Raw genomic sequence first — 20,220 nt, forward strand, 5'->3', positions numbered from 1 at the left:
CTACCGGTTATGAAGGATTTATCACTCTGCCTGTAAAGAATAGTAACTAGTGAAAAAAATATAAGGGGCTACTCATTTATTTTTCTTATTCTATAGGAGTACCCTCAAGAAAAGGAATAGCTGATTGTAGTTGTGCAAAGAAAAGTGCACATGAATAATATAAACAATGTGGCACTCAATTATAGAATGTACTAGCTACCCCAGTCCCTTCCGCCTGTACATTAGCAAATATCACAGACAAGTGCTCACGCATTCAATGTTCCTTCTTTGTTGTTCTCACAGTTTCCAGCTCCATAGCCAATCAACAAGCTGGAAGTGGACGCTTTGGCTTCCTGTAAAGTCTGTATTCTAAACTTCCCTTTTCGATGCCTGCACACTGAGCACTGCTTAAGAAAGACATGAGTTATGTCACCAGAAACTCCAGGTAAGATTTACCTTTTTCCCTCTGCACAAGGCCCAATAGTTTATGAGCCCTTATCATTGAGCTTTATAGTGTGGTAGGCGACCTTCACCCTCATGTGTGCACATTGTCTTTGGTTTGGTACCCTTATCTTGGAGGACGAATCATCTCATTTGGATTTGATGCATATTGACATGATAATATCTTATACATATAACTAACCATTGCATACCTTTTTACATTGCATTTCTTATGAAAACATTAATTACATTTTAAGGAACATAACATAACACTGTAGGTGTCAATTATTTATATTGCATAGCATTTGGTTGCCTTACTGCTATATGGACATTTCATTTAGTGCATGAAACGTACAAACAATACTCTAAGAATATCATTTTGATTGACATCTGATGGCATAGAGAAAGTGAATATTGTGTGGTTTAACTAACAACAAGGAACATTTTCTGGCATTAAAAATCAAGGCATTCTTTATGTCGTGCGTTTATATTCACTCATCATCATTGTCTATATGTTTTACATTTGAACTACATATATGCACATATTTATGTGTACAAATGTATGCTCTTTACAGACATAATATAGATGAATACATATGTAGATGATTAATTATAAGATACTGTATAGAGGATGTCCTTTGATATTTTACAGATAAATGATATATAGAAGTTATATGATCAAATAAAATAGGGCATAAATATATAGAAATGCAAGTCCACGGACAGACAAACAGACAGACAGGAAGATATACATGTACAAATATTCAGATAGCTAAAGTAGAATATGCTAATCCCATTTAAAATATTGCAAAGTGACCGGACAGAAAATCTAGCAAATTAAGATAATACGTGTTTACTAGGCTGTTGGATATAGAAACGTATTCTGTCTCTATAACAATATCCATTGTCTGCCACTACTAGCTTTATTGAGTCAGTGTTAAGCAGTTACCAATGTGCTGACACAATTGATACCTGAAATGCCCTACTAGCAGCTTGATTATACTGGAGTACAGTAACTATGAATTGTAATGCAATTGTCTTTACATATATGTATATATATATTTTAATAGACCGTTTCTAAAGGTATAAACTGAGGTATAAACCTGTTTTCTTGTCATGATTTTTATTCAGTTTCTATCCACCAATCTTTTAAAAACTGATACATTTTTCACAAATATCACAAGCAGAAGAACATCCAATGTTGGAAAAATCCAAGACGTTGGTCATCATGAGATACTGCTCTGTATCTTTGCCAGTAGAGTGGGAGTAGGAAGCTGCCTTGGGATTTCCAGTGCATTACAGTCATGATAAAAGAACACTAGATCCTGAAAAGAAATGAGAAACACATTATAACCTTTAATACAACGGTCCATAGAGACTGCAACATCTCAGCCAGATCACATACAGAGTCAGCTTGCAATCAGTGCTACATAATCTCTGACATACCCTTCTGCACACTCCATTCATAATGTTGTACAAGTTCCTGACTTTCTCCTTCAAAGCTGATACTCTTGGAAATTTCCCACACCTGGGGGCTGAAATGAAGCTTCGTAGCTTTGCCATCACACACGAATTCTGCAAGAGTGAAATAACAATTCATGTAACACTTATTGAGGCCATTGTTGCTAATGGCCTAACACATCCAGTAATGTTTAAATGGTAGATGGGAACTCTGTGATGTAAATGTGTATGTCCTGCTAAATTGTATGTTGTGAGAAACACGTGCTGGCAACCTGACAATCTAGCTACTATGCAGATGCACTGAAAAAACGTTTGAAAATGTAAGCAATTACATGCGTTTAAATCATAAAAAATAGCTCTAAAAATGTATTGTGTGGCAACTGCACACATGGTTCAGAAAGTTTCATCATTCTGAATAATTCAGAAAAAACGGTTTAAGGAATGTGCTTAGCTAATTTGTATAAATTAAATATCAATTTCTTGGCATAAGGCACATAGAAACACTGTTCTTTGTGTTTCTTTTAGTACTCATAAATCTACTGACATCCAATTAAAATATATTTAGAAATGGTGGAGAGCAAAAGGGATTGGGCTACATTTGACAATGATTGCATCTTAGATTGAGATGATACAGAATGGCAGAATTGTTGTATATTGTTGAATCTGTATACAGCCCTCAGTAACCAAGTAGCAAGCTTGTCAGTAATATAATGAATACGATATTTCTAATTAATGTCACAGGTAAAGGTCTTTGCGGCTGCCCCTGGACTGTGGAGATAGAAGGGTTTTTGAATTCATTGGTGACTGTCTGCATTATCCATATCCCATGTACCATAAATATATAGGATAATAGCCATCCAGCTGTCCCTATACATTTGGAATATATCTTCCACAGGCCGCAAGGTAGCACCTGGTGAAAATCTTATATACTGCTGGTTCCTTTATCAGAGGAGCTACCTGTTGAATAGTGTAAGCTCTCCATTAGAGAGAACCTGCAAACCTAATCCCCAAATAGTTATAGTGTTAGCAGACCCATAATGGCATCCCACTGGCAAACAAATGTTCACTTTTGTTTCACTTGCACTTTAAGGGCATTGTACCAGATGTTTTGGAGTGCTCCTCAGTGTCTTGACTTCAAGAAACAGAACATGTCCATTTATCACCTTCTGAAGATTAAGCCGTGTTCTACCTTTGGGAATGGCATATTCTCTTATCGCAATGGTGGCAAATGACTCACTGGCAAATGCTGAACCACTGGTGTCGCTTTCTCAAGGACAGCTGATAATCCATCCCAATATAGGTTTATAAGCAATGTTGCTAAAATGCAGGCTTTTAAACACCACTCATAATGCTAACCAGTTAGGCAACTTCTCCTCCCTGAACACATTTTACCTGCAGGACACATTACTGGTATAGCTCTATGATTGGTTGTATTAACATTTCTGTTAGTTATGCCCAGTGTTGCCCTCACTCGCTCTAACATTGACCTAACCACATAATCAAGGGCAGGTGAGAGGTCCATATAAGGTAGGAGCACAGATGCATTATAACTCTGTTCATTCAAGAAAATAATATGTGCTTCACTTTATTTTTACATTTCTAGTCCTGACATGAGCATGGAAGTGTAAAATATGTTTTGCCACTAATAGACCCTCCAAAGCTCTCCAAGGCCCTTCAAAGCTTCTCACTGCCAATGTACATTGAGCATCGATGTGGGCAGGAGGCTGAACGTGTAGGCCAATGTACACCTATGTGCCATAGAAATTCTCATCAATTAGATAAATAAAAGTGCCTAGCTGTGAGCCATCTTTGCCCTGCTTCTGAATTAAGTTGCAATTTGAGAATTAGGGGACCTGTATGCAGGACATGCTGTATGCAGAATCTGATGGGCACGCATCTAGTTAACTTCTGCTTGCTACAATATATATGACTTTGGATACATCCTAAAAATATTTAAGCTGTTGTAAAGGAGAACCCACAGAACATACTTAAGAACAGGGGGAGAGCATTCTGATTGCCAAGAAACAAGTGAGGGATACCACATGCAGCACAGAGATTATAACACAGAGACAACAAAGATGTGACGCAATATACAAAATATATAGCAACATCTTGTAATTGATCAATTATAACAACTTCTGTTATAGGTCCCTTTGAATAAACCTTTATAATATTGGATTTATTGTCATCATAATCATTGACTCTGCTAAGTTGCCTGCTTGATTTCCCACCCCTTACTATACTACCAAATTTGTGGTCAAAAATAGCTTGTATTTGGAGTTGGAATTCTTATTTTATTAGAATGAAAGATTGAGACCAAAGTCACCACAGTCTCATATGAACATAGGCAGCTTCAATACAAATAGAATAATCAGAAAAGATTACACAGAAAAACAACATTTCACATTTATTATAGTCTTTATTCACCCCGCCCCAAATAGTAATGTATTCCTATGTGCAAACAGGTATGGTTGGTTTCTAGTATATCCATGTAAGTGAAATACAAGCTATGGTAGATTGAATCAACAGACACTTCTGAGGGTTTTGGAAAAGTACACTATCAGTATCAATTTAGAATGCACATAATAATGAATTATCTACAGAACCTAGAACCATGTTTTTGTAATTGTTCAAAATCATGACAAGTGTCCCTGCCACTTCACTTTGCAGATTGAGATTATCTAGTCAAAGATCCTCCCCATACGTGCACTTTATTTGCGGAGTTTAAAAGTCCTTTAACTTCACACCAACCTATTTGAAAAAGGTTAGTAATATTCAAAATTAATTGATAATTTAATTTAGCTACCTGCTGGAAATTTTACCTCAATGTTACCTGGATGAATGTACTCCAAACGTGTAATGAAATCACCTGGAGAAAAATTAGGGATGCAGCAAATTAAAATAACTAAATTGTGCTGCCCCGAAGATAAAATAGCTGATTATCACATGTTGGTTAATAAATATATTTCGCAAAAACAAAAAGTGTCTTTATTATTTAATTTTATACACTTTGTTGTATAGATCAGAACCTAATTTTAATGTTCATCATAGGTGCTGTTGAATTAATGTTGCATCTACAAATATTATGTATAACTATGTTGTACATCAAGTTGGCTTGCTAATTCGCGGGAGGATAGCATAGGGGAAACGTGCTTGCCGTGGAAGTTAGACGACGCGGTGCAACACATGTTAGATCCCCGGGTCTGCGCTTAGAAACCTCTGGGTATTAAGCATGTTATAAATAACCAATTACAGTTCAATACCAGATCTTTGATAGAAAAATGTCTTTAAGTATGTCTTCCTGTTAATTGAAAATTTAGCACAACCAAGGGTATGATGTATATGAATAAACAAGCATTTCCCAGGACCATGGCCTCTAATTCAGCCAGTGCCCATTTGCCCTTTTTTCAAACCATACAACCACACCATTGACGTCTTCTTTGATGGCTAAAACAATCAATATTCCTCTTGGGAATTGTTGCTTCCGTTTGCTCATTATTTTTTGTCAGAGCGTTACATTCCTTACGTCGTATGGGGCCAATTCACAAAGTAGCAACACTGATTTACTCCTGAACTTACTCTTGACTAAACCTGAAGAGGTACACTTAATTCGCAGGGGTTTACTGCAACTAACTAACTAACGTATATACATACAAAACATTGGGTTCAAGCCTCTACAATTACAGGAAAGTTGGTTGGCTACTTCCATACATTTCAAAGTTAGATGTTTTCATAAATCACATTACTCAGACATAACATCCAGAAACCAGTAATTAGTCTGTCAGGAATATGAAGCAACTTGCAATGTTTTCAGGTACATATCATGAGAAATCTATGAAAATATTGCTACATTAGAAACTATTGAAATCTATCTGTGAAAAATCCATCACTTTAAATCAAGACAAGAACAACATCAGCTCTGAAAGGGAGACTGTATATGTAATTTCACAAAGTGGAAGGTGAAGAGACATTTCAAATTAAGGTTTCTTTTGAGAAAATATGTTTAAGTGTCTGCTTAAATTTGATACATCACCTGCAGATTTTGAAATATGTGGACAGTACCAGGAGATTTGCCCTCTGTAACTATGCCATTTCACAGAAGAATGAAAAATATTTCTGTAGATTTTCACAAAGTATTCCATAGATTTGTACTGCCTCGACATGATAGCTTACATGAAATGTTTTATAAGTACATTTTCATAAAGATTTGTTCCACTTATACCAGGACTCACAGCTTGATTCAAATGCATTTTCCGATTTTAGAAACATTGAAATATTCTTGTATTGCAAAATTTTTGGAGTACCAGAAGACTACAATTATAAATTCCTCTAAGAGCCTCCTTATGTGAAAACATTATAATTGGACTCTGAACCATCCTTGGATATGTTCATCCTCTACAACGGTATACAAGATATATAGTTATGGTTACGTTTCTCAACCCATAGGAAGAGCACTTTTTGGCCAGTTTATATCTTTGCCCCCCCGGACGAATACTCACTAAACTTTGCAGAACAAGCATATGGCCCATCAGATTGATTCTGCAAAGTTTGGTGAGGTTTTGTGCAGGGGGTCAACATTATGGGGGGTCTCAAGATTTGTGTTTTTTCCCGTAGATGCAATGGAAACATTGTTTTGCTCATGCCTACAGCCCAAACGGCTGGACCGATTTTCCCAAAATGTGCGGCAGGAGTAGCGACTTGGTCCCGAAAGCTTGCTTTTGTAAATTTGGTGTAAATCTGTCATATCAGTTTTTTTAAACAGCCAAAAAGTAGGTTAGCAAGAATGTGTGATATCTGAGTCCACTTCCCTATTCAGTCCGCAGACGGACCTCCCATTGGTTCAGGGGTCGGCCTGATGTCCGTAGACATCGAACACGCCTGCTGATTGGATGGTGAAAAGCATGAGGGGGGTCATATTTGTTGGTACCACCTGCAATGTTGGATTCGTGGACAGCACGCTTTGTCCGCAAACATCACAGTAAAATCATACAAAAAACACAACATTGCACTTGTCAAACTAATGAAACAATCTGTTCGGAGATGAGGATGGGGAGGGACATGGCCATAAAAAGCTAGAAACGAGTGGTTTTTCATCTTTGAAGTCTGTGAACAGTCCACGGACAGCCCTGTGATGTTCTTGAGCATCTTAGATGTTTGGGGGCATCCATACATATTTGTGCATTACAGGGTTGGTGAAAAGCAGTGTTTGGATTGCATATAACTTTGGCGCCATTCAATGAACTGTATGAAATTCTGCGATATCATTCTAGACGTGACCTTGAATGATTCTACAAATGTTGGTGCTGTTTTGCCAAGATGGAACAAAATTAGAGCGTCCCAAAATATTTGAAAGGCTTATAAATGTTGTGCCGTTTCACGAATCTGCACACAAGCCTACAAATAAATTTAAAACACAGATTTGAATGTTTATGTACAGTATTTAGGGATTTTGTGAAGAAGGATCAAAATTTGAGAGGGGAGCTCACCATTTTTATATCGGTTATAACTATTTGACAAATGTGCACAAAATATTTTAGAACGATTAAAGACCGAACCTTGGATTTTTCTGCAAAGACTGAATGGGTTTTGTGAACTGTGAGCTAAATTATATGGCTATTTATGTATGTACATTTTGAAACTTTTCTCAAAATAAAACATGGATGGATTTGCAGGAAAGTGGGCCAAGGAGCATTGGCAAGGACTTGAAAGCACATTTTTGGAAATGTGTCTGTGTTTTGTTTTTTGCACAGTGTACTAATGTAGGTACAAAACATAGTGATATACCTTTGGTGACTGAGGTATAACTATTGGCCATGGGCAGTGGCCAGATTGTCTGTGTCCTAGCCAAACACCATGACTCAGATAATCTAGCTACTGGCCATGACCATGAGGGACTGGACATGGGGTTAAAGTGGGCATGGCCACTAGGAAAATCAGGAAAGGTTTGAATCGGAAAATAAAATCTGCCTGTGGCTAAAATTCTGTCCATGCCTACAGCCAGAAGTGCTGCAGAGGATTGCATAAACATATTACTGTGACTATCGCTGCATATACTCTGAGACAATGTCCAGATAATTACCAAGCACGCTGCACCAGGTGCCCTCGTGGTGACCAGGCCACTCCTTAAAATTATTATCCATCATTATTTGTGACCATAGTGGGACAAGATATTGAAATTGGATGCCAGGCTCCTTTCTGCAACTTCACAGCAATGACTGGCCCACAAACAACATGCCTTGAGAAACACCCTTGAGAGTCGAATTACGTGTCGGCTGACTTCTATCAATAAATATACCATCAAGAATGGTTTTGAAGACTGTTTCATTACGACAACAGTTACTTATTGAATAACCCAGCGCTGAGGGACCACGGCTCAATGTCCTATTCGAAGTCTAACACTTGAAGATGGAAGGGCAGCTTCACAAAAGAACCCCATTAACAGCAGCAGGGTAATCCATTTAAAGTACTAGATGAAGTGCAGTGATCTACCCATTCTACCGTACTGCAATTATTTGATAACCATATACTCTTATCTGATTATTGGGGTATGCAGCATGGCTGAACCCTAGGTTTGAATGGGAAGAAATAGTCTGTTTGCGGCTACAGCCTGAAGTGCTATACTGAATGACAACAAACCTGTGCGAGGAGCGTCAGCAAGCACCTAAAAGCATGGTTTTGCAAATATGTTTTGTGTACAAACGTAAGCACAAAAAATAGTGATGTAAATTTGGTGCATGGACATTGCGTTGCAAAAAATATGTTAAAGGAGGTTTATATTTAATTTATTTATGTTAAAAGAGGAATTATTGCTAATTTATATACAATGCAATTACATTATGAAAGATTTTCACTCATGAAAATGTATTAAATTGACAAGAAAACGTTGTTAAAAGGATGTTATGGTTAAGATGTACACCACCCTTGAGATCCATGTGTCCCAGCAGTTAGCGAGTGGCCTCCCACCTCGGCATCCCTTCCTCCTTGGCTCCCATGAGCACTTGTCCACCCATACTGCCCCTTTTATTTATGCAATTCTGTCACTGCATAGTGCATATGTCCATTTATAGGAGTAGTATGTACAATTTGTTTGATATAAGTATGGGACATAAATATGCAAAAGATGTGTTGAACATTGTTAAGTGGCAGTTGTTGGGTGGAAGTTTAAAATGTTGATAGGCTATATGTAGAGTTTTTTTAGGTGATTGGTGGATATATGTGTGAATGGTGTAAAGCAGGCAATGAGGGAGTGTTATGAACATAACAGTAAACTGAGTAGAAGGACTGTCTTATGCGATGGTGTGCTTGTGCAAAACTTGTTTTCTAATAAGGCATGGGCTAAACAGAGGGATGCAGAGACTGTGGCTAGTCATAAAGGGAATGGAATATGGTGTTTATTGTATACTAGAGAGAAGAATTTCAGGCAGAAATTTGTTTATGTACTTTTTTTTCCTTTTCCTCTAGTATACAATTGTCCATTATTCCCATTAGCATAGTAGAAAATGCTAATGCGAATGTTGGAGAATCTTATTGAATCTAACTACTTTAGTGAAAAATGTAAAGTAGATGGAGTCTATAAGCATATTTTTTAGTTCTATTTTTTAACTGTGAGAGGTAATTTCTAAAGAAACCTTTTTTATCTGTATTTATTTATTTATTTTGCATGAGAGGCCAGAAAGTAAAGTGGGGAGTGGGGAGTAAAGTGGTACATTTACAACAGTGGGAAGGCCGCGCCAACCACAGATGTGGAGGGGCAGGTGGACCGGGTAAGATGTTGCACGTATGTTAAATCTAAGGTAGAGTGCATTGTTTCCCATGCTCCTTGATTACAGCTTCAAACACACTTTGAAATTACCCCCCCCCTGCGGAGTGGTGTGTTGCAGTATGTACAGAGTACTGTTGTTTTTGAAAGATATCGATCAACAGCCTCTTTTATTGCTTGTAAGGTAGCTGGTGAGATGTTGTATCCCACAGACATAGACTGCATGGTTACAGCATTGGTTGAGGAAGATGACATAGAGGAACACAGCCTACTACTTCCTAAGAAAGGAACAGCCTTTCTGAGAGCATTGCAGTAGTTGGATTTGGTGTGGTGCCACATGGAGGTGGTCCCGTAGGAGTACTGTCCAGGTTGTCCGTGACGGAGTACAACGCTGCACTCAGTGCATTTCACTTTGGAAGCTTTAGCCTTTGGTACATTTACAACAGTGGTAAGGAACTGTCACACCCATGATTTTATCTGGGTGCTAGAGGTAGGCACTTCTTCTACCTCATCTTCCTGGTCTACTTGATTGTCTTTTGAAGTATTGCGCTTCTTTCATTGCGTAGATCCAAATGGCTGTGGTGGTGGTCCTTGGGGAGGAGGGATGGCAATAGCTGATGGCATTTTTAAGATAAATAGCAGTTTTCCTAATATTCTTCGAAGTATGTGCTGTGTGCTATATTGTTAATGGATAATGAGTAACAATAGGTGTAGGAACTGTGGAAGGGTACATTTTGAGGTTCAAAATTCCTAGATGAGCTGAAAAATGAAGTTCCGAACTGTTCACGAAGCATGGAAATGTTTGGGAAGTGCAGGCAAATTCACGAACATGTCATCATGCCGTGCACTAGTGCATGGTCACATGACACTGTCCGAAAAATCTGCAATGACGTAATACATTTGTGAACATCGACTAACACTAAAAAGAGTGGAAAAAATTGCAAAAAGTGTATAGAAGTGTTAAAAATTATGCTAGAATGTGAGGAATGGCAGAGTTTTAAGTTGAAACATTCTAAATTGAACAACAATGTTGCTAAATAGGGGTAAGTATGGTATTAGTAATTTGCAGGAAAATAGGGTGCACTGGTAAAAACCCATAAAATTAACTGAAAAAAACGTTGTTACAGGGAGTTTATGGTTAAGTTGCACTAATAAAAACCCATAAACTTCAGTGAAACACACATTGTTAAAGGACATTATGGTTAAGTTGCACTAATAAAAACCTATGAAAGTCATACTCCGTATACAGTTGACATCTGCTGCAACACAGTTGGGATATTGTTGGCTTCTCTCCTTCTCACCCTCTGGGTTCACGCCGTCTTTCTCGTCCTCTAGAACTGTCGTGCCTGGATAGCTGTCTCGTCGTGTGGTCTGCCTTGCTTGTATCATGCTCTCATGCTCCACCTTTTATCCCTGAGGGGAAGGGAAAGGGCTGTCAGGTGTGTGTGATTCTGGTCAATTGCCTGACCCTTGTGTTGGGACACATCAGGTATCCGGCTCTGGTGTTTTTCCGTCTTCTTTCATGATGTAACAAGTGTTGGAAAAGGGAGGGGAAGTAGAGTGTTTGTATATCCTATGTGTAGGATGGGGAAAAGGTGTTATAGGAAGGGGGATCCTGTGTCTCACGCAACAGTGTCCCAGTTCCACTGCCTGAGGGCCTCCCATCCAGGTGATCCTCTCTCACTGGTCCACGTCCAGGATAGCGACGGCGTGTCCTGGCCACCCGGATGACAGATCCCCAGGGACTAGTCAGGGAGACACTGTTAGGTTTATGCACATAGGCAATGGTTGCAGGATCTATCAAAGAAGTACAATATTTTTTATCTGGTAATTTAGGAATTGTACTAAAATGTCGCCTACATAAGTACACACACAAAAGTTTGCGCTTTTCTCTCATGTCTTATTGTCAACTTACTGCGACTCCCGAAACCCTCCCTTTTACTCTTACTGCAAAGTGGTCTGTTTCAATTAACTTTTTCCCTTCATTTTGTGTCCCTCCCCCGTCTTGTTTCGGCATTACGATTCATAGTTTTTCTGTGCTTTTAAGTGTAAAGCAGTCAGTTTTGATTTACTCTTTCCCATCATTTTCTGTCCCTCCCTATCTCGCTTCAGTTTACCAATTCATTATTTGTGCAAATTATTACTTACGTACCGTCATTTTGATTTACTGTGTCCCCTCATGTTCTGTCTCTTCCACTTTCCATTTCGCCGCCCAGAATCATAGATTCCCCATTGATTTCATGTTCCAGACAGGCTGTTTCCTTTCCTGTTAGATAGCAGCCTATTGATTCATAGTTTATCTGTGTTTTTAATCACAATGCGGTCGGGTCTCCTTTGGTGTAAATTAATGTTATGTACAATCTGGTCAGTTTAGCAGCATTATAGCTATATCTAATGTTTGACAATTTACTTATTTTCAAGTCATGTGTTTATTATTTAATTTGTATCTGTTGTGATCAATTATAAATATTCTAATAACCAATACTAACCAATAACCAATAACCAATACTAAACGACAAATAATCCAAATTTAACAATGCAACAAAACATATATCGAAATATCAAAATATCGAAATACGCATACACAGTTGCATATGCAAGCAAACCTATTACATTTTTACAAGGATCTTCTACTATGAATTCGCAAAAGCCTTGTTTTCAACATTGCAATAAGCATATACACAGTCTTTTCCATTTTCCATGCACGTGGGCATGTAAAACCAAAAAATGAAAAAGCATTTGTTACTTCTTTAGTAAAGAACAAATACAACTCCTACGGTCCTCCGAATCTACTATCAATGGTACCTTTCACAATTCGATTAATTAAATGTCAAAATTCTGAACTTACCTTTAACATTTCAACATCCTGCAGATTGCGAGTGCTGTTTTATTTCTGCACTCATCATGCCTGAAATCTATGTTATGTCATCTTATATATATTTATTAAGCACACATACACCCGAGGGCACCTTGGCACTAAATGCAGAGGTACAGATTGTCTAAAAGGGGATTAAAATAAAAGGTTTTTCAGTGATCGCCGAAATCTAAGATGGTCAGCCGTAGCGCGGAGGGAGAAAGGCAGCGTGTTCTAAGCCTTTGCAGCCGCCACTGAAAACGGCACAGCCTCCCATACATGACAGTCTAAAACAGGGAACCAGCACTTGAAGAGCAGACTGAGAACGGAGACAGCGAGCAGGAGCATAATGCAGAAACCTAGCTTGTAGGTATTCCGCTCCCGATCCATAGAAGGCACGATGGACGATGCACATGGATATGAAATGAATACGTTTCTCCATCGGCAACCAATGAAGCTGTCTCAATAAAGGGGACATATGAGCACCATATGGAGGATAAAGAATGGATCAGGCTGCTGCGTTTTGAAGAAGTTTAAACTGATTGATAAGAAAATGAGGCTGTACCAGGTAGAGCGAGTTGCAGTAGTCAATAGCACTCAAAACAAGTGCTGCCACCACTGGTGCCTGACTTTTAGCTTGAATAAATGGAAGAACTTTCTGCAAAGTACGGAGCTATGTTGTCACTGCATTGCCGTGAATGTCTTCGGTATTTTCAGAGGCGACATTTTAGGCGTTGCAGTAACAACATAGATTTGTAATTTGCAATAGTTAAAAAAATAAAAAATGCTACCCTATCAAAGTTGTGCGCAATTGTAAACATTGAATAAATAGCTAACAATTTCAAACTCATGACACACTTGTGTTAGTACAAAAAATACATATAAAAATCAAGAATGCATACAAATTAAAGCTAAATAAAGGGGGAAAAGTAAGGAAAAAAGAAAGAACAGGACCAAAAAATGACAATAACATTACAGTTGATTATGATTTACATTTGTTTTTGATCACTGACATTTGTATGCTAGTTTTTCTTTTTACTGATAAAGAGAATTTTAAAAATTGACAAGGTGTTATATATAAACATTAACCTTCTTATATCTTCTTAAAGTACTTTCTATATAGTTTGAGTTGACCTCATAGGGCAAATACATGGGGCAATAAGCAGACCTCAAACACACAATTCATTTGTGTATATGATAATCAACTCTAATGTTATTGTCATTTTGTTGGTGCTGTTATTTCTTGACATTTTTTTATTTTGAGAAAAGTGTCAAAATGCACGTATATAAAATAGTCAAATAACTTAGCTCCCAGTTGACAAAATCCATTCAGACTTTGCAGAAAAATTCAAGGTTCTGTCTATAATCTTTCTAAAATGTTTTGTGCACATTCGTCAAATGACAAATAATGTATAATCTGTCTAAAAATGTTGAAACCCCCCTTCTAAGTTTGCCCTCTCTTCACAAACTCCCTCCAATCTTTGCAAAAACATTCAAATTCGAATCTCAAAACTTTTTGCAAACTTTGTGCAGATTCGTGAAATGTCACCAAATGTGCTAGCCTTTCAAAAATGTTGGGACCCGCTGTAATTTTGTTCCCTTCTGCCAAAACAGCACCAAAGTTTGTAGAACCATTCAAAGTCACGTCTAGAGCGATATCACAAACTTTCATACAGTTTCATTGAGTGGCGCCAAAGTTATACACAATCAAAAACTGCTTTTCACCAACCTTGTAATGCAAAACTATATATCGATGTCCACAAACATCTGCAATCTTCACGAACATCACAGAGCAGTCCGGAAATCGGATATGAAAGAAACCCTGTTTTGGGCTTTTTGTGGGCATATCCATGCCATCCTCATCAACCCTCTCCTCCCCAGAGATTGTTTCAGTAGTTTGACAAGTGCAATGTTGTGTTTTTTAATTTGTTTTTACTGCAATGTTCACGGAAAACGAGTGCTGTCCGCGAATACAACGTGGCAGGTATTTCCCAACAATATGACGGCCTCACACTTTTCACCATCCAATCAGTGGGAGTGTCCGATGACCGCGGACATCACGCTGCCCTCTGGACCAATCAGATAGCTGTCCGCGGAGCGAATAGGGAAGTTAATCCACGGTACAAACACAGATATCACTAATTCTTTTTACATACTTTTTGGCCATTAAAAAAAACCAAATGGATTCACACCAAATTAACAAAAGCACAATTTCGGCACTAAGCCGCCACTCCCGGTGCAAATTTGGTAAAAATCCATCCAGCGGTTTGGCCTGTAGGCATGAGCAACATTTTTTTTCCATTGTGTCTATGGGAAAAACCACACATTTTGGGACTCCCTATAACTTTGCCCCCCTCTGCACGAAACCTCACCAAACTTCACAGAAGCAATCTGACCTGAGGGCGCCATGTATTTTCTTTGCAAAGTTTCATGAGGATTCGTCCGGGAGTGGGGGGCACAGTTATTAGCCATCCAAAAATTGCTCTTCCTATGGGTTGAGAAACTTAACCATAACTACAGGCCCGCTACCGCAGGACCTGTAATATATATACAAGGGTTAAAGGAATGGTTCGGTCAGACATTTTTATTGTCCCTACGGGTCGGCCATGTGTTTTTAAGCCTAAGTCGCTCGATTTTAGAAAGATATCCTATGGACCTTACCCAAGTTTTTGTCCATTAAATAGCATGCCATTTTGTGATAATCCTATCACTTGCCCCATCGCCCTGGCTGACCTGCTTTTGCGGCACTAAATCATATCCCCCGCCTCTGAGCTTGTAATCAGCAGACGCGTAACGCCCATTTCACAACGCCAAAGCACGTCTCGTGTCAACAATCGCTGCGCTTCAGCTAATGACGTGTCGGCATGGAAATGGCAGGACGCCTCTTTCCTCAATATGTATTAACAGACCGTTTCACAACACACAGCAGCAGATTTTCGATTCCATTCCTCTCTCTGTGTTACTTTGAGTATTCTGTGACTCGTTTCTGTGCTCTGGTCAGCTACCTTCGCCGTTTTGTAGCCCTTGTGAACACCTGTACCATCGCTATAAATTATTTTAGTTTGTTTACCAAGCAATGGCTACAATAATACCCTACATGTACGAGCCCGAGTATACCGAGGAGGAACTACTGGAAAGGGAAACATGCGAAAACGATGGGGCTTCGGACGGTAGTTGGCAGGACGAATCAACGGATGAAGACACTGGACCTAGTCGCATGGACGGTGTTGCAACCTGGTGCACATGCAATTGGTGCGAGCTAATACCAACCGAGGACGAGAACTGCTGCTGCTGTGAAAACTCGGGATGCGTGGCCTACATTTCGGAAGGCGATCCACGGCCGCAATGCATCACCGAGCTGCCAGACTTCATGGTAGCCTGCCTCACACGGTCCGTGTTGAGGAGAATGATGGTGCTTATGCACGAACTTCGCGCAACTGTTCGTCCTCGTAATCCGAGTAACGAGTAAGTATACTCTGGTTGTGATGCCACTACTATTTCAGGGTCATCTCCTATATCCAAAATTACATCTACATATCATTGTAACGCATGAAAGTCGTTCAATAGTGTGCAGTGTCTAGATAGCATTTGTCCGAGCAGAATGCCATTAGTTACAAGAATTGTTATTGACAACAAACGTTTAATAAACTTATCTTGGTCATTTAAAAACAGTTTGTATCATTCTGTTTCACAGGTGGTACAGGCTGGTGGCCTATCGTTCCTTTACATGGTGGCTTCACGGGAGGCTTGGACATAGCGTTCGAAGAGTAATACCCGCCTGTGCCGTTTGTGCCATGAGACAAACTTTCCCCAGTGACAGCGGTCAGTACAGGGGATTTTGCTGCAACCTGAACTGTACAATGTTAAAGTTTTGTATTTTTGTGACATCAAAATAAGAAACAAAATAAAACACCACATATATTTTAACAACGGTTGTTTCGATTTTTTAAATGAATCAAGTGTGTCTCCATTCAAGAGACTTCCTGTGCCTTGCCTGCACTCCCACCAGCCCATCCACCCCCCCATCAAAGGCAGTTTGCACCCGGAGATGAGCGCTGCCATGGTGTGCTGTCAGGGGCGATAACGGCCAAGGTGCCAAACACCATGCACACTTCAAAAGGTATTCCACGCCCAGGGGCCATGGCTCACATGGCTTCCTCAGACCCTGTGTCTCCAGGAAGGCCTCTCCTGACTCTGGCCACCCCCCTGCAATCCGCATAAGTGTGTATCCATTCAGCAGTCTTCCTGTGCCTTGTCTGCACGCCCACTGGCCCATCCACCCCCCCCATGAAAGGCAGTTCGCACCCGGGGATGAGCCCTGCCATGGTGTGTTGTCAGGGGCGATAACGGCCAAGGTGCCAAACACCATGTACACTTCAAAAGGTATTCCACACCCAGGGGCCATCACTAACATGGCCTCCTCAGACCCCGTGTCTCCAGGAAGGCCTCCCCTGATGCTGCCCGCCCCCCTGCAATCCACATAAGTGTGTCTCCATTCAGCAGTCTTCCTGTGCCTTGTCTGCACGGCCACCGGCCCATTCACCCCCCATCAAAGGCAGTTTGCACCAGAGGATGAGCGCTGCCATGGTGCTGTCAGGGGCGATAACAGCCAAGGTGCCAAACACCATGTACATTTAAAAAGGTATTCCATGCCCAGGGGCCATCGCTCACATGGCCTCCTCAGACCCAGTGTCTCCAGGACCCTCCCCCCCTCACGCTGGCCGGCCCCCGGCATACCACATAATACCACGACATACACATGTCATTCATTCACAAACACACCCCTGTTTCTAATACTTTATAAACCACTTGATATGTCCATGAGAACATCTTTGTGCTTTGCAAGTCAACTCCTGAACGTGCTACCTGAGAACCACTGAGAGCTATGCTAATCTGCTCATCGTTGTGCTATCCGTGAACTTCTGTGACCACTTCGAGCAAACTCATCAGTGTGCTACCTGTGGCCATCTACCTGTTCTCCTGCAACATACTGCTCGGCTTGCTGAATGCAACTGTTTGTTGGTCAAGGTAAGGCCACGTATTCTAGTCATATTTTGTTGATTTTTAAATTTCTATCTATTTGCGAGTAGAGTACTCAATAGTGCTATGTTCATTGGTCTCATTGCTATTGACTTGAGTTTCAATTGTTATGCTATCAATAGATCTATTTATTTTCATCTGTGTCAATTGTCATCGAATTGCATCCTTCGGGGGTCCAGTCTATAATGTAAGCATGTTTCTTTCTCGTGCAAGACAGAACATCCAAGGGATGAGTCACATGTTCAGAGTTCAGTCACATCATTTATACATTTCTGCAACTTATTCAAATACTAAGCGGCTCATGATGAACAGGTATCGTTTTGCCGAACAAAACAAACCTTCCATTGAACATTGTATGGTTCATTTACTTTTGTATCACATTTTTATTCATCAAGATTGTATAATAATGGGGATATTTACTTTTCAGAATGTTCAACAATGCATGCCTGTTCGATTAGCGGTTGCCCTTTGAAGACCCATGCTAAATCTGAAGGCACTACAATGCATGTACTCCCGAAAACTGTTGATCGAATAAGAGAATGGGTTAGACATTGCGGAATTCCACTGGTTGAGCTGGAAGTAGAGTCCAACAAGTCTTAGAGGACAAGAGGGGTGATGGGTACCGCATCTGCAGCCGGCAATTTTCCTTGAACATGTACGCCACATCTTGGGTAACAAAGAAGAATAAACGGCGAAGGACACGAAAATTGCTCGCAAATGCTATTCCCACTCTATTTGTCCACATTACGCCACTGGTGAGTCAAGTGTCTGGATTTAGCTTTAGGCCTTGCGGTAGTATGTAGGTAGCTGAATGGATTAATTGATATTTTAGGTGTTGTGTCCCTTGTAATACTTTCAACATTGATATGAGTGTCTAGCTTTTTGAATAATGACATTATTCAATATATTCTTTTTAGATTTCATAATACACAAACGAAATCTATATATTGGCACAGGGAACTGTGCTATAGTGCGCATTTTCAATAGCATTACTCTCAAGTATTCTGTCACCTTACATGGCAATTTTTAATATTGGCATTTCATTATCAAACAATAATTTACCTTTACAACTGCTTGACTATCCCTTGAGTCTGAAGCAAGAACATTCTACATCCGTGACATGCTCGCAGTTATCAACCACTTCTAGCGCGTATCAGGTAATCTTACTTGGCTATTCTGCTACAGACTTGTTTTATGCATGTAAAGTAATAGTTTTTATGTATCGTGTAATCATTTTACCGAATGTTTGGTTAGTGCTTTCCAATTGATATACACCTTAGTTATCGTCCACTGGTGTTTGTTTTCAGTTATAATGAGTGTTATCCATACTAATGCACGTACTGTCTTTCAGGGAGATGCTGAAGCGTCCACCACATTGACAACATCTCTAGATGTTCTTCAGCAGCACGAGGTATGGATATTGACAGCTCCATCGAACTAGATCATCAGAGCTGTAATACTTGTTGTTTGATTGTTCTACACAATGTTTCATTCGTGTTTAGCCATTCATATGTTCCTGTGCGGTCGACCCCAAGTGTGTGTTATGTTTTCAATATTGTAATCCTTACTAATGCAAGTACTATGTTTCAGGCAGTTGATGGAGCGTCAACCCCTGCACTTGATGCGGAGCCTGACATTCAAGTAATTCCAGGGGAAGTGGAAGCGGGACCATGCATATACGAATCGGCGCAACAGCTTTCGGAAGTGCGCACTACATTTACAACATCCATAGATATTCTTCAGCAGCACGAGGTATGGATACTGACAGCTCCATCGAGCATGATCATATAACGTGATTCCATTTGCTATACTTTCTTCCCTATTAACGCAAGTACTGTGTTTCAGGGAGACGGCGGAGCTTCCACTACAATCACAACATCCCATGTAGATGATGCAGATGTAAATAAATCGGAGAAATAAGTCGATTAAATCTGATCATATTTAGATATTCCTTGATTCTTTTAGACAATGCATCATTTGTGGTTATCTCTTTCTATGTACCTGTGCCGTCGACCCCAGGTGTGTGTTATTTTTACAATATTGAAAACCATACTAACGCAAGTACTGTGTTTCAGGGAGGCGACGGAGCTTCCTCTACAATCACAACATCACTTGTAGGTGATGCAGATGTAAAGAAATCGGAGAAAAAAGTCGATTAAATCGGTTCATATTTAGATATCCATTGATTCTTTTAGACAATGCATCATTTGTGGTTATCTATTTATATGTACCTGGGCCATCGACCCCAAGTGTGTGTTATGTTTACAATATTGAAAACCATACCAATGCAAGTACTGTGTTTCAGGGAGTTGCTGAGGCGCCCTCTTCAATATAATCATTCATGGCAGTCTATGCGGAGCCAGAGGAATGTATACTGACAGTTCCATCGGACTAGATCATCAGAGCTTGAATACTTGTCATTTGATTGTTGTACACAATGTTTAATTCGTAGTTAGCTATCGAGATGTACCTGTGTGGTCGTCCTCACGTGTGTTTTATGTTTTCAATATTGTGATACATAGTAATGAAATTACTATGTTTCAGGGAGTCGATGGAGCGTCAACCCCTGCACTTGATGCGGAACCTGACATTCAAGTAATTCCAGGGGAAGTGGAAACGGGACCATGTGTATACGAATCGATGCAACAGCTTTCGGAAGTGCGCACTACATTTACAACATCCATAG

General features: G+C 39.8%; 1 protein-coding gene across 1 annotated transcript in view; it reads right to left on the reverse strand.

Moving 5' to 3' along the window:
- Positions 1 to 693: 693 nt before the first annotated feature.
- The window catches only part of CYTL1 (cytokine like 1), a 57,326-nt gene continuing 37,799 nt past the window's right edge, over positions 694 to 20,220 (reverse strand). Inside the window, exons 3-4 of the mRNA XM_069631969.1 lie at positions 1,867 to 1,995; positions 694 to 1,745 (exon numbers count right to left, since the gene is read on the reverse strand). Of these exons, the coding sequence (XP_069488070.1) occupies positions 1,647 to 1,745; positions 1,867 to 1,995 (228 nt within the window). The 3' untranslated portion in view covers positions 694 to 1,646. The remainder of the gene's footprint in view (positions 1,746 to 1,866; positions 1,996 to 20,220) is intronic.

Source organism: Ambystoma mexicanum, chromosome 6q (genome assembly GCF_040938575.1).
Source record: "Ambystoma mexicanum isolate Mex_15411 chromosome 6q, UKY_AmexF1_1, whole genome shotgun sequence".
NCBI lineage: Eukaryota > Metazoa > Chordata > Amphibia > Caudata > Ambystomatidae > Ambystoma > Ambystoma mexicanum.